General features: G+C 34.3%; 1 protein-coding gene across 6 annotated transcripts in view; it reads right to left on the reverse strand.

The window, feature by feature from the left end:
• CCDC171 (coiled-coil domain containing 171) overlaps nucleotides 1–16993 on the reverse strand; it is a 304667-nt gene that overhangs the window by 56009 nt on the left and 231665 nt on the right. For all 6 annotated transcript variants that reach the window (XM_058672681.1, XM_058672678.1, XM_058672679.1 and 3 more), the window contains one exon: nucleotides 11748–11879. In XM_058672681.1, the coding sequence (XP_058528664.1) occupies nucleotides 11748–11879 (132 nt within the window). The remainder of the gene's footprint in view (nucleotides 1–11747; nucleotides 11880–16993) is intronic.

A 16993-nucleotide genomic window follows, 5' to 3' on the forward strand; every position in this document is an offset into this window, starting at 1 on the left:
TGATAGTTCACTGTTGTTTTGACTTTCACTTCCCTAATGATTAGTGACATGGAGCACTTGTTGCATATCTCTGTGTGTTCCTTTAGTAAAACCTAAGTCCTTTATTCACTTTTCAGTACAGCTATTTATGTTCTTGCTATTGAGTTTTATGAACGTCTTATATGAAAAGTGTGCATTCAGACTAGCTGCTAAGATCCCTTTAGGGACACAGGGATTTCATAGCAGAGTGCTTTGGTTTGCATCCCAACTCTATGTCTGTTAAGGTTAAGTCTGGGAGGCAGCAGGTGGTGGCTCAATGCCTGGATCCCTGCTATCCATAATGGACAACATAGATTGATTCTGGCCTCCTGGCTTTGGCCAGACTCAGTCCCAGCTGTTGCAGGCAATTGGGAAATAAATCAGCAGATGAAAGATCTATCTATCTATCTATCTATCCCTTAGACATAAAAAAAATAAGTAAACAAATTTTTAAAACCAAGCTACTGGATATATTCTAATTACATATTATCTTTTTATTCTGTTTTCTTTGCTGTGCAAAAACTTCATAAGCTGTTTATTTTGTTTTGTTGCTATACTTTTATTATCATAGCCATAAAATTATTTGCAAGACCAAAATCAAGGAACTTTTCTCTCTTTTTTCATCCTAGAAGTTTTAAGCTTCAGGTCTTTAACCCATTCTGAATTGATGTCTGCATATGAGAGATGTCTTTTTCACATGGCTATACAAATGAAATACTTCTTAAGATTGTGACAACATCAAGCTTAAGTCATCATACAAAGGAAGATTTACTATAACTTGAAAAGATTTGCAATTGCTTTTAAGATGACTTTGTGTTCTCTTTCTCACTTTAAAAATATACATACACATTTACATGAAAACTTGTACTTGAGAATAATAATAATCTATTCAATAAAACTGAAGGCATCTGTGGAATTATTACAAGAAATCACCTTTGGGTTTAGTCTAAGACTGAATGATTTACTGCATCTCCTTTAATCCTTAAGATGCATATTCATTGCTGTATTTTACTCTAACTGCTGTCACTTAAATTGTCATGCAGAGTAGGGCAAATCAGGGTCAGTTTATATAAGCGGCATCAATCTGAAGAACTTCATCAGTCTTTATTTCAAGGCATTATGCAAAGAAAACTGGCATTAAGAGAGCCTTAACTGACAGCAAATGAAATCAATCAGCAAATCACTAAGCCATAATAAACTCACTCAATTTGTAGATAACCCTTCCTTTTCCAGGTCTTCACCTAGGCAGTCCATCAAGCATCGTTTTTTTCTGGCCCAAGTAGCTAAATGAATAGCAATTCTGGCTCCAGCACTTGAGAGTTCAAAGGCTTCAGTCTCTCAATAATAAGCACTAAAAGGTATTAACTAGCAATGTCATACGTACACTTAAAACAGACTTCAAAAATGAAAAAAAGATAAAAGGTCAAGTTTGGGATTTACTTTTTGCCTCAACATTAATAACAGAAATTATGTTAAAATCATTCAGCAACTTCACTATTTAGAACTAACTAGAACTGGAAGTTGTAACTATGAATAATCATATAAAATACATTCAGTATCGTTATATCTTGCCACCTTAATTTTTAATATATGCATATTGAATATTTCAAATATAAGCAAATATCACTACTGCACTGAGTTGGCATTTTTTTAATTACTACATTTTTTTTGAAATTCAAAAATGGTACAAATGAAAGTGACAGTTTTAAGAACATGAAAATATCAGTGATATTTAATTAATCTGCATAAATAATAATTCAGATAGAAGCATTTGGAGGGCATGCACCACCAAAGGGTTTTATACTGAACTGGAAACAAACACTAACATTGTTGAATATTTTATTCTTTTGAAGGTACGTGTTGAACAGATCAATTAAAAACTTCCAGAATTAAAACACTAAAACGTTTCTCAATGTATTTGGGTCACTATTGCTGACCCAAGGCCTCTGCAGTTTAGTCCAACATTGCTTGGATTAATACACTGTTTTCTAATGTGAAAAGCAGTTTTGCATGCACAGGATCTCATCTGGTCTCCCAATGATCCTGTGAGTGAAAGCAAGAAAGGCTTCACTGTTACATTTACAGATGAGGAAATGGTGGCTCAGGCTGTTGAGCGACTTACCAACATGCTTAAATTACAGAGCCAGGATGTCAATCTAGGCATTAGACCTCTCCACAAACATATTCTCTAATACTCAGTTGCTGCCTCCTTGCTCAGAAAATGGAATTATTTTATCTTTCCCAAATACTATGCTGTTAAGAAAGCAATTCCCATTCTGATCAACATGATGTGTCCCGCAAACTCAATGACATTCAGGACATTACACAGATTTGTGGCTGCCACCCTTCCTATAATCTGATTTACTCGCTTGTCTTTTAGAAGGGTAAAACATTCTCAACCTGAAATTGAAAACCACCTCTGACCAAGGAATACACATTTGCCAAATAAAGTGAAACAATTCAAAAAATATGTATGTGCTGTGTAATTTCCAAAGTGTTTTCATGCCTTTCATATGATCCCTCATAATCACCCCACAACGTACCAGAGCAGAGATTATGGTCTCCATTTTACAGGGAGGAAAACTGATATGCTGTAGGGTGTCAAGGGCAAGGACTCACCCAAAACAGTGATTCTAGAAGAGAACTTCTGGAGCTCTTTCAGCACCACAAGGACAATCCGCCACGTTTATCCATCATATGAAAGGATGTGTTCATGAGAAAAAGGTAATGCTGCTTAAAACAATGAGCACTCCTCTTCCCGTGGTGATGTGAGTCTGTAAGGGGAAGGGTTTCATCTGTGCTACAGCCACTCCTAGCTCTTTCCAATCACAAAACTTCCTCAATCTCCTGTAATACTCATCCTGCTCAGATGCTATTTTCTTCCTAATTATTCCTTTTTATAAGACACAACGAAAACTAATTGACCAACAAAAATTTTTTAAAGATTTTGTGAACCGTACCTGATTTTAAAAGGCTTACTATTTGACTTTAATTGATGTCAGGGCACATCACTCGCACCAGGTCATTCCACAGAGAAAGTAATTCAACTAAGTAATTTCAACTAAGCTACGGAGTAGAGAGTATGTAATTCTTCAAATACATGTAACTCTTTCCTTTAAGCCAAAGAGAGATGAAAAGTTCCACCAACAAAAACAATGGTAAACATCCACCTCTGGTCTCAAATACAACCCATGATGCAAGATGTAAAATGTCTCACCTGATAAATACTTAAAAACTTAAAACAATCCCAGCCTCTAACAGATATTCTTTTTATCAAGAAGCGCAAAAAATTTAGATACATTCATACATTTATCTGCAAGAAAGAGATTAAATATAAATGATATGTGTCCATAACTTTATAAAACTGTAGCTAAAAAAATAACTTTAAGCATACATATCACAATATTAGCATTTGCTGTTTCTGAAAGACAGAATGTTAAATGATCTTCATTTTCTTCTATCCCTCAATAGGGTCTAATGTTTTTATTGTTGTGAACATGTACAATATCTCTAATCTTTTTAAAGCTTACTTTAAAAATTCTCAGAATCTCTATCATGTTAAGTTGTTTAAGGAAAATGACATTATATACCAAATTGTATTATGCTACTATAATATCACAATTATGCTACTATAATATCACAATTTATAAATATAAGTAGATAAATAACCATAGTAATAACAAAAATCAGGTATATTACAACTTTTTATATACAAGAGTACTTCACAAATATAACAAGATTTTCATTCAAAATGTTGATTCTTGCATTTGAAAATATCATGAACTATCCTTAAATTCACTTGTGTGAAAAGGACTACATGAAGAAGAAAATATCATAGTGATACAACCTTTTAAATGAAACTGCCCTACATCTCTTTAACTTGTGAGTATGTAAATATGCTAAAATGCATAAATTTCAGCTACAGCAATTAGAAGCTCGCTGCATAAGCAGTTAACAAGAGAATACATGTTAAAAATTATGAAGAGTAATTTTAGATATTTTATTCTGTGACATTTAAGGTATTTACTAAATATTTTATTCCTATACAGACAGTGAAGGTACTAATGTCTGTCTCACTCTTTATATATTAAAAAATTAACAGAATTCCCAATTATATGCTCCTCATGATTTATTTATAAATATTTTTAAAGCCCCCCAAATTTTTGTGCCCTCAAAATAAACAGAAAAGGAAAAGACATAGTTTCCCAAAAGTTGTGGGTATAACACATAATTCAAAACCATGCCAAGTAAAGACAATGACCTTAAGGGGTTCGAAGTAATTAAAGGATTATTGCATTTACAATGAAAATGCTATCACTTAAGATCTCCATAAATAAATGGTTTCACAATGAAGACTCCAAAAGAAGTGTTTGTAAACATATCTTACATGCTACATTCCATGAGGTATCAGTATTATGTACTAAACTTTTCACACTTCAACGAGATGATTTGGGAAACATTCTCTTTTTAAATGACCTGAGTATTGAAGTTAAAAATCTTGATACCAACTCTTAAGGGCATGGACAGCTTAGATCACATTAGTTTCCTAAGTCGTTTTGTCAGGTATCTGAAACAGCATGTACGTTCACCCGTAAATGCTGCTGAACTCCTAGGTACCAGAGACAATTCCAAACTGAGGAGGTAGCCAAAGACCAGGGTTGAGTTCCTGATGTCATGAAGCTCTCATGCTAGTGGACAACTAGAATACAGTATCTGTTATACATCCCTCACTATTATAAGCACTTTCAGCAGGTTAGCCATTTAGCCATTGTAACACCACCATGAGTGAGGCACTTTTATTATCTGCATTTTACACATGAAGAGGCCAAGACACAGCTAAGAGATGAAACTTGCTCAGCTAACCTTCTGAGTCTGTATTCTTTATACTATCTTCACTCAAACAAAATCATATTCTACAAACAGCCTCTACCTTTATTTCTTTTTTTTTCTTAGCCAGCTTAAAAGAAAATAAAACTAAGCAAGCCAGTAATTCAAGTTTACATAAGGCAGAAAGGCATGATTAAAAACATGAATTGGTAAGTTTTCCTAGACATTGGGCATATGACCTTTAGCATCTACTTCATCCCAGCAGGTTTCATTTTTTTTTTCTCTGTAAAATGAAATTGAGGTAAAACACCTGTTTTTCAAAAAAGTGTTGCAGGGATTAAATGAGATCATAATGTAAGATTACCCCAGTAGTACCTGGTACAGAGTAAGCACTCAACAAATGTGGGCTATTGTTACTGTTCATTTAATGATTATTAGTTATCCCTGAATGCAGAGACAAAGGCATTTAATTATGATTACCGATGTTTGTTCAGGTAGTACTAGTATTACAGATAAGAGTTATTGAAAAATAATTCAGAGTATTAGATTATAGCAGGTCTTATCTTTACACAATATGGACATTTACTTTTTCTTTTCTGCTAAATCTGAAACACTTCAATGAGATGGTTTGAGTATTCTAGATTCAAACTGTACTAGACTCTTTCGTTAAAGGGAACTGCTCTGATTTAGTGTTTGCATTTTCTCATAATCATAATTTTTTTAAAAAAAAGCCTAATAGGGCTCGGCAGCGTGGCCTGGTGGCTAAGGTCCTCGCCTTGATCCCATATGGCCGCTGGTTCTAATCCCGGCAGCTCCACTTCCTCTCTCTCTCTCCTGCTCTCAGTATATCTGACTTTGTAATGAAAATAAAATAAATCTTAAAAAAAAAAAAAGCCTAATACACTTCTACTGGGGCGATACAAGCCATAGAGGCTTAGGCAAAAAGTTTCACTGAGACATGGTTTCACTAAAATATCACATAACACAAAGAAGCACACAGGAAGCTAACGAAGGCTGTGTTAGGCCAGAATTATTTATGGTTTTTGAAAAAAACTGAGGAGAATGAGGGAACAAAATGGGAAAATATGAAGGAAACATATTAAGTAACAATTCCCTAAAATCACAGGACTTCATTATGATGCAACAATAACAGCCAGTATGTATTGCCTGCTTTCTCAAACACTGTGATCTCTACATACATGCTTCCTTCATGTAAGTCCATATAAGTCCAAGAAATCAGAAGTATTAGACTTTTTTTTAGCTACATAAATTTGAGTAAAAAGTTACAAGGGAGTAATGTTTGGTATGGTGGGGAGGGGTTGTATTTTTTGCTTGTTGCTATTATTTTCCATTATATAGTTTTCTGGTATAGAGATTTCTCACTCAATCTTCCATCCACTCTCCCCTCTTTCCCTCCACCATCTTCCCCCATATTATTACAATAGTAGAGTCCTTGAGAAACAGTCACAAGTCCAACATTCTGCTATTTAAGTCTATCATGGCACTGTAGTTATGGGCAATGGTAGGAAATTTAGTATCATATTGTTAAGAATTATTTAACAGTTTCATTGGGAGTCCTTCTTTCAGTCCAGCGCGGAGATTCATAATACAACAACATATCTTTACTTCCTGGATATGCTAGTCTCCATTATACAGTTCATCTATGAGAATACATGTATATACATGTTTACCTATATATCTATTTGTTTTGTATTTTGCATGAAGATGGCCTTATATCAGAGGAAACATGATATTTGTCCTTTTGGAGTTGGCTTATTTTACTGAGTTTAATAGTCTCCAGTAGGGACCATTTTGTTACAAATGATAAAATTTCACTATTTTTAATGACTAAGTAGTAATCCATGGAGTAGTTGAACTGCAGTTTCTTTATGCATTCCTCTTTTGATGGATATCTGGGTTGTTTCCATTCTTCACTATTGTAGTTTGTGCTGCTATAAATGTAGGATTAGAGGTCACTTTCTCACATATATTTCATTTCCTTTGGATATATTCCCAACAGTGGGACAGCTGAGTCATATGGTAGATAATTTTCAGTTCTATTAGCACTCTCTATTCTGATTTCCATAGATGCTGAACAAAAAAAAGTTGCTTAAAACAAATGAAGGCATCAACCCAACATATCAAAACTTGTGAGACACAGTCAAGGCAATGCTAAGAGAAAAGTTCATTGCAATGAGTACCTAAATAAAGAAACCAGAAAGGCACCAGATAAACGGGCTAACCATACATATGAAGGAGCTAGGAAAACAACAGCAAAAGAATCCCAAGATTAACAGGAACAAAGTAACAAAAAGAAGGGAAAAAATAAGCCAAACAGAGACCAACAGAATAACACACAGATCAACATTCAAAGAGCTAATTCTTTGAGAAAATCCAAAAAATAAATTCCCCACTACTCCAATTAACCCTAAAAAGGGAGAATATACAAATCAATAAAATCAGAGAATAAAGTGGAAATGTAACAACAGATACCTTGGATATACATAGAAAAATCAGGAGCTAATAAAGGCAACTATACATTAACAAATTGGGAGACCAAGTAGAAATGGGTCTATTTCTGCACATCTACAATTTATCAGAACTGATTCATGAGGTAATTAAAAATCTCAATAGACTTATAATCTCAATAGCCATTGCTATTCAACATAGTATTGGAAGTCCTCACCAGGGCAATTAGGCAAGAAAAGGAAATGAAAGGAATTTAAATCATAAATTAGGAATTAAAATTATTCCTGTTTACAGAAGACATGATTCTATACATGGGAGAATGAAAAGACTCAATCAAGAAACTATCTGAACTCTTAAGAGAATTTGGCAGGGTACAAAATTAATTAAGATAAATTGATGGCCCTACTATACACAGATAACTATGGCTGAGAAAGAACAGTCTCTTTAAAATAGTAGAAAATAACCCTAAATACTTTGGAATAAACCTAATCAAAGATGTGGAAAAATTTAAAAAAACATTTAAAAAGAAACAGAAGACATTAAAAGATGGAGAAATAAACCATGTTCTCAGATTGATAGAATCAAACTCTTCAAAACTGTCCCTATTATCAAAAGTAACATGCAGATTCAATGAAATCCCAATTAAAATCCCAACAATTTTTTTCTCCAAAAAGGTGATACAAATATTCACTTACAAATACAAAAGGCTACGAATAGCAAAAGCGATCCTGAAGAATAAAAATCAAGCTGGAGAAATCACAAAATTCCAAACTCAAAGCATACTAAAAGGCAGCAGTCATCCAAGCAGTCTGGTACTGGTAGAGAAACAGAGATCAATGGAACAGAATAGTTAATCCACAAGTAAGCCCACACAGGTACAGTCAAATTATCTTTAACAGAGAACTGAAAATAATCCAGGGAAAAAAGATTGTTCTCTTCAACAAATGCTGTTGGGACAATTGGAAAGCAACTGCAGAGGTAAGAAGCAAGACCCCACCTCTCACCTTATACAAAAATCAACTCTAAATAGATCAGGGATCTAAATCTGCATGCAGAAACCATCAAAGCATCAGAGCAAGGCAAAGGAAGCTCTCCAGCAGCTAGAGGCATTGGTAAAGACTTCTTAGAAAAGTCACCAAAAGCCAACACAACAAATGAGACTGCATCAAACTAAGAAGCTTCTGCACAGAAAAGAATAAATCAACAAAGTGAAGAAGCAACCAATAAAATGGGATAAGATCTTTGCACACTACACACCAATAGGGGACTATAAAAACCAATAGGGGACTAATAACCAGGATTTATAAATCCCAGAGCTTCAGAAACTCAACAACAGCAAAACTAACAACTCTGGAAGGAATGGGTGAAGGAAACGAGCATGCATTTTTTTCAAAAGAACATATTCAAATGACTAATAGACATATGAAAAAAATACTCACGCTCCCTAGCTGTCAGGGAAATACAAGTAAGAACCACACTGAGGTTCCATCTAACTCAAGTGAGGTTGGCCTACATTTGGACATCTCGTAACAACACCTGCTGATGTAATGTGTAGGTAAAGATATCCTACTCCACTGTTGGTGGGAGTATAGGTATAGTGGTTTAATACCATGTGGAATGCCCATACTCCTATTAGCATGCCTGGTACAAGTCATGGTTACTTTGTTTCCAATCCAGCATCCTGTTAATACACATCCTGAGAAGCAGCAGATGACAGTTTCAAGTACTTGGGTCCCACGTGGGTGACTCAAATGGAGTTCTTGCAACCTACTCCAACCTGGCCCAGTACCAGTTATTGCTGCAGAAATTTGTAGAGTGAAGCAGCAGATTGACAACCTCTTCCAGCCTGACTTTAGCATGAAAGAAAAAAAAAAAAAAAGCAGTCTTTTTTAAGCCAGCAGTTCTCAGAGTCCAGGTGAATTAAATTTTCTCCTGAAGGAAAGCAGCTCTTCTAAGTTCACAGATAGCTAATCACTCATTTTCCTCCTCTTTCAATACTACTCACCAATCTTCCCTCCTTCCAAGCTATACAACTTTGCCCCATTGGAAAAGAAACAAATCGTCAGCTCCTACTGCTCCAAATGACAGGTATGCAGTTTGCTAAATGGTCCATGTACTACCACACCCTGAACAGTGACTCTCACTTCATAATCAAAAGTCGTGCCCTCTAAACTGTCCATTTCATCAGCACAGAGTGCAAAGCTAAACAAACATTGAGTTGCTAGATAAGCAGCCAGACTTAGCCTAAATGCACATATCTTTAGAAGTGAAAAGTCAGGCTTCATACTGTGAGACTGACAAATGGAAACCATTTTTTCATGTGTGGCAAAATCTATCTACCATACAGCATAAACTACAGATGTATAATTAATACAAGTGGACGACAATGTCATTCTAGGTCTCCAAGGTTTTATTCTTAACATTATCATAGGCCTAAAAATTTTAGTGTCAGAATTACTAGCAAATCTTTACTACAACTACTCTTGGAATTAAATCACTCTTGGGCTCCATTTCCTTGCCGTTGATCTGAGGAGAGTCACCTGCGAGGCAGACAGCACCACCTACTAACAGACTCATTGGAAGAATCAAATAACTGATATGTTGAAAGAGCTAAGCATTGTAGGCATAGACAATGGCAGAATGATGTGACACACTTAGAAAATAAAATGATGGAATTATGACTATGTTTGAAGTACTACATTGTTGTTCTACTGTAGAGGGAATCAGTGCGGGAAGAGATTTGGGGAAGGAGAGAGGGAAAGTCCCTGAGCTGATGGACCTGCATCATAAAGCTAAAAAACAAATAAATTTAACTAAGCCTGGTGCCTAGTACATAGTAAGTGTTCACTGAAATAGTGAATCCATGCTTTCTAAATTTGTACGTACAATGTACTGTACAATGCACTGATGGAAACGTTACCCACACATAAGTGGCAATGTGCATAGCTAACTTTATTAGAACCTGCAAGAGATGGTAGTTGAAATTAGGGGTCTCTACATGCAGTACACAGTTTGGCCCTAAAACTGACATTCCTACAAATCAGTCACTCTCAAATCACCAGAATCTAATTTGAGGAAACTTTGTATATAAATTGCCGTAAGTCCAAAGTCCTGTAAGACTCTATGCCGAGAGAATTAAGTACAGGATTAAGTTTACAACGACTAGAAAAACATCAAAATCATACTATATCCACAGTTACAATGAATCCATAAATATACATACTCAAATTTCAAACCTACATATTAGTCTTATCCTAAACAATGGTACAGTGTTCTCAACTATAATAGAAAGTGAAAATATATATGCTTAGTTTCATTATTGTATATTTTAATGCATTGATTAATAATCTAATGAAAGAGAAAATGAGCATATTTTTCTTTAAAGAACATGCATTTGAGTATGAAAAAATTAAACTAGATTATGAAACATGTAAAAGGTGAACATATATCAACATGGGCTAATATTAATTTTTTACAAAGTAAAATTCCACAGGGCATAACTAAAGAATGAAAAAGATTGTTTTAAAATCTCAAAGTTAAAATGCAGACTGAGTTTTAAGAAACATTTCTCCCTTAACTACACAGAAAATCTAGAATGCTATAAAGGTAACCTCTTTAAAAAAAAAAAAAACAGGCTTCCTAAAATTTACATAATGTTGATAAGTATTGCTAATACAATGATTGGTCATTAAAATAAAAATCAATCACATGTGAAATTTTGTTTTTTTCTGATTAAAAATTCTTAACTTTCAGAAAAAAAATCCTAAGAATTCATATGGACATAGATTATAAGGCTTCTTAGAACATCTGAAAATGAATGTTTCTGAAAATAAGTTTCTTCATTAAGTTTGTTTTAAAGTTATCTGAGGTTAAATGATTTTGTGTTTTGAATTTCATAAACGAAATAACCCAATTTCCACATAGTATTATATTGTTTACAATTAAGCATTAAAGGGGAAAGTAGTCTTCAGTACAAAACCCAGCTAGCTTACAGTTTTGCTGAGATGAAATGGCCACAAAAGAAATCTTGGATATATTTTAGAATTAACCTAAAAAAATACAAGGCATCTCTCTTGATCATCTTACCTGAAGTAGTTTATTTTAAAACAATAAGAGCAACACTTGGTGACTAGCTTAAAGATAATAACAACTTTAGTGTTATACTCTCCTCTGCTAGTAGGAAAGTGTGTTGTTTAAACTGCACTTTACAAAATACATGTTTTCCTGTGTGAAAGTACTTTTCTGGATCAACTTTAATAGAGTAGTCTTGGGCTTTAGGGAAAAAAATTGTGAAATATTCTGCTTAAAGACAGAAAAATTATTTGCATCTCCTTTAAATTATTCACAATACTTTGAGGCTTTCATTCTCTCCAGTTAGTGCAATTTATTTTTTCGTACGTCCCCTTAGCAAACAATGTTATTTGGACTCTAACCTGGCATGCTACAACCTCTGGCCCGCCCTTGAGCCCGTCCATTGCAAAGGTCTCCAGGTGCAGTTTGGGTAGCTGCAGGCTGAAGTCATTCCTACTTGCTGCAGTCCGTGACAGTGAGATCTGATCTCTGACCTAAAGGGGAAAAAAAACAGCATCAATGGTAATTCCCCTTCAGACACATTAACTGGGATGAACTGGGTCCCCATGAGCCCACTGAGTGGACTTGCATTGATCGCTGGACCTGAAATCCATGAATAAATTTAGGACTAATTGATTTTTCGTTGCAAATAAATCTCTAATTCAGAGTGCTGGGGGAGAATGTTAAGAAGAAAAAGCATCCTCCTGCTTGAAATGAAGGAGAGGAAGAGCAGTCACTGGAGCTCCTCTGATCAAGAGGTTTTGAATTATTTTTTTCACAGTTCCACCCTCAAAAGAAAAAGGAAAGAAAGCAAAAACACACACATACACACACACACACACCACACACACACACCAAGCAGTAAGCTCCTAATAATCATCACATTCTTAGCACGTTCAATTTAAATATTAACTGACACATAATGGGGAAACATAGCTATTATGCACTAGTTGTTGAAGAGAAAATTTTAGTGATACGTACACTGAATAAAAACAAATATGCTCAACATATAGGCATACTCAAACATAAATAAGTGGTTTGTTTGCCCTGTTCCTGCTTCTAAGTTGCCACATTACATTAAATTAGAATCATAATAATAACATCAATATAAACCAACCTGGTCACACAGGTTGTATATAAGAGAAGAGAAATAAAATCAGCAGTATTTGTGCTGTGTTTTAACTATGCAGAAAGATAACAATACAAGACCATCAGAGAGAGCAGAAATGCCAATTCTCTAGCCACTATGGACTCAAATGCAGTTGATATCACACTGCCACCTTCTGGACAAATTGGAAGATATTCCCATAACTATAAAATAAGGATAAATAAATATAAAGAAACACTCAAAAATAGACATTTTGGCTTTTAATTTCCAAACTTAAGTCAAAGCCTTAAGAATCCACAGTCTAGTTTGAATTTAATGTCAGTAAGCTCTCATTTTAAACATATGTCTTAATGACAGGAGTTTTCATATGTAGGCACATACTTTATATATGTGTCTATATTTTTTCATGCTACTTAGGCCCAGGCAGCTCCCTTTCCGCCATCCCAACATCGTGTCCCCATTCTGTTCCCCTGCTTTGTAACAAAAGTTTAGTCACAGCATCTGTCACATTTTAAAAATTTCATTATGCTGGAATAGGTTTTTAAAATTTAGCTTTCTGCTACCATGTCTTTGGTATATACAGTTGCCTTAAGGCTAGAGGGGAAAAAAAGAGTCCTTATGAGATAGCAAAGATCAATAACATGGATAACTATAAAAACAACATTAATTGTGCAAATAAATGTATTTTCTAGGTCTAGGTTTTCACTTGGCAACTAAAAATGTGCCTTGGCAATAATAGAAGATAGGAAAACATAGTTTTCATTTTATTTTTATTTAGCCAGATGATAAGAGTCTTTGAATTATTTTTAACTATGTGTCTAAATTACCTTATAAGTCAATACATTTCAAAAGACTATCAAGCTCAAAGTTTCTTCAAAACACACACACACACACACACACACACACACACAAACATATCATGGCATCTTTAACTGTAAATGCCAAGCCATGGATATAAAAATCCTTATATTTCATAAGTTGATCTGAAGATTTTTTTTTCTGCCAGGAAATGAATGTCAAATTGTATATAGGAAAACAAATACTATAATGCAATTTTTATGGGTTTTTATAATTTTATGAGTTTTTATAAGGATACTGGTGTCCCAATTCAGGATGTGTATCTATGTATCTATCTATATCTATATACACACATACACACATAACATACACATTTCTCTATGATGTATGCATCTATACACTTATATATATATATATAGTTAGAATTCTCTAGTCTTCAGTCGGGATGTGAATACTAAATTTAGCATAACAAAATAAATCATATTTTATAAATATATCTGCTTTAGGCCTTATATTTTATATGTATGGATAGCTCTGCTCTCTTGCTTTTTTGTCATGGATGTGCACTCAGATAAAAGAAAACATTAATGTGGATTAAGGTACCAAGAATTTATCAGCATCAAACCACTAGTGTTTTGCCTTCTACCCTTCTGAACCATAGTCAATAGATGTAAATATTTTACTGCACCCTGGCCAATTCATTGTTTGATGTTTAAAAACTCACCCAGAATCAAAGAAAATTTATTAAATTTGAGCCCCCAAATGAGATACTATTAGCTTTGAAAGTCAAGTTTAACTGTGATATTGATGATTCTCTTTTTTCTGTGACAAAATTCACTAGGGAAATCCTGGATGTCAAAGTACAAAAGCAGATTGCTAAAAGAGGCAAAGAGGGGGGACCATCAGTAGTGTAGGTATAATCCACAACACAGTGTGAGCCTGGGGGTTCCTTCACCCGATTAATATCAGCACCATACTTCATGCGTGAAGCTTGACACACAATCAACAACAAGCCATATATCACATGCTCTAAATAAAATGTATGACAATATGATCCTAGGTAATTTGGCATTTAAAACTGGGATATGTTGTTATTTGGAGATTCTCCGTTTTAATTTGCCAAATCAAATAGTTCTTTATGTTAAATGAGGGAACTTCAAAATGCAGCTGCTTTTGCTGCAGCTGAAGAGGGACACCATAAACAGAGCATAATTTGAACAATATCCGTGTTGAACAGTTTCACCTAATGAAAACTTATCTGCTGAATGTGCTACCAAGAGACAGTGACTCGTGACCTAGAGTAAATATAATATCACAAATAATTCTGTAAAAAAAAAATAAGATATTTTTATCATTTTAATTTACACTGACACTTGGATAACAGGCTTCTAGAATATTCTCCAAGCAACCCCAGAAAGTTTGTAGAAAAGCTTTGAAAAATGATTGCCTAGGAGTTCTTTTATTTTAAATGGTAAAGGGAATAGCAGTATCATAGAATATAAAACAGAAACACTAGAACAAATAAAAATTTAACAGTGCTGCAAAGGAGTATGATGGAAAGATGACAAAAAAGAGGAAGAAAATCAGGAGTAAAGGGAGGAGACTGTTGGAATGCAAGTAGAGGAAGGCAGTGTTGAATTTCAGAGGGAACAAGCAACAACAGGCAAGAGAAGCATTATAGAACTGCACAGAAGAATTCTCATCTTGTGTTCAATCTGCTCATAAGAAGAAGAAAGAAACAGAATAAACAGCCTGAGAACAAAGTAAATAAAATATAAAAGTAGGAATAATGTGGATTTTAAAAAAATAATGCCCACTGGATACAAAAATTATTCTTTCACGAATGTGCATCTAAAGCAAATTCTTTACTGTCAAAAATATTTGGCATAATATTAGAATCCTGAAATTATTTCTTCCTCAAAGGAATTGAGGATCTAAAGCAAAACCCTTACCATTAAACAATTTTTGAAGGAATATTTGGGTGTTAAATTATTTTTAAAAGAAAAAGCAGGTCCTTTAAAGTAAACATTTGGGAATGAATTAGAATTCAAACAGCCATCAGCCACCTTTCCATTAATTTGAACTTCAAATGTCATTCTTTAAATCCACTTAGAACACATTATTCAACGTTTTGCACTTTACCACAGGTAAGAATTTATATCTTTTTCACTACTTACATTTAAAACCATGTGTATGCAATAATTTTCTACTTCAAAATGCCTAATAATTCATTTCAACATATATTGGATTTTTCATAAAATTTTACAAAATAAGTATGCTTATAAAATTGCATACACTTTGCAACATGGTATAAAATTGCTCAGTTTTATATTTTCAAAAAGAAAAATAATTCCTTCATTATTTTTACTCTGAAATTACTCTTTTAGAATAAACCATTTATTCGCTCCCTTTTAAAATCATATATATTTAGGAAACAGATTTCTAATAAAGATCTCATAAGAAATTTTTAAAAAGTGTACAGCTTAAAAAAAAACAAAACTTTTCAAAATGTAAAAACAAATCTTGAAACACACTTATCTCAGAATAAATGTTTAAACATATTTTATTTTAAAAATCCAGATTAGAGATGCCAGTCTGTTCTCTCACTCTACTTTTACCACAACACAAATAATAGCTATTGCTACTGATTATGTCGACCATGAGATTAATAATTTTTGGAAAAAAAAATCACATTATTTCCAAAATGTGAACCTCTGTCTTTTATCATGCAATGATATAAGTTCCTCTGGACTCAAGGACATAATGTTAAAAACACAAATTCATGAATGAGTTGCCAGAAGAGATTAGGGTCGTAGGTAAGAAGTGAAATAGAGTTACAACACGAGTAAGAAGATGGACATAGTGCCTGAATCATGAATGCCTGACAAAAACAACTGGAATAAGGACTTGCCATCAGACCCTTGATTTGCCTGAAATTTTGTTTCATTCAAGTTATCATGGTTCCCAAAGCTTCTAGTAAATCTCTTTTCTTAGAGATATTCCAATGCAAATACAGACCTCTACAGTACGCCGTGTTCACACTACACTTTGCCTCCACTTTTTAGCCTTCCGTGGCCCCACTCCTTCCTGTGCATGTCTGCTTGCACTGATGCCTTATTACTTTCCTGTCTCCCTTTTATTTTTCACCACGGGTGCTAAATGTTTAGCCTCCATGTCATCTTTCAATGTACAAACACAAAAACAGTTCCCAGTCAGCTCACAACAGCCTGAGAATCAAATCCAGGGTAGTACCTGTGATTCTACATAAAGTTTTATTAGACCACAACCACAATTTTCCCTTTACCTACTGTCTGTCTCTGCTATCATAACAGATTTGAGTAGTTGAAACAAAGACCAGTCCACAAAGCTGAAATGGCCATCTGGTCTTTTACAGTAAAAGTTGGCACCCCTGTCCCAGAGGTGTGGCAGGAAAGACAATGTTTGTCATCAGTAACGGCTTTTTTTTTTTTAATTACTACACCTTTGCAACTAATCTATATTGTTTAATAAACCAACCTCATAACACCAACACAAAACACCATTGTAAAGACACTGACTGTTATCATCATGTTTCACGAAACAAGTGTATTATCTCCTATTGCACAGTCCACTGTAAAACCTAATAAGGCCCAACTTCGCTGGAACAACTACCAATCACCTACTCTAATAGCTAATCAGCTGAAAAAATGTTTGTAAACAAAA

This window comes from Ochotona princeps, chromosome 14 (genome assembly GCF_030435755.1).
Source record: "Ochotona princeps isolate mOchPri1 chromosome 14, mOchPri1.hap1, whole genome shotgun sequence".
NCBI classification, from domain to species: domain Eukaryota; kingdom Metazoa; phylum Chordata; class Mammalia; order Lagomorpha; family Ochotonidae; genus Ochotona; species Ochotona princeps.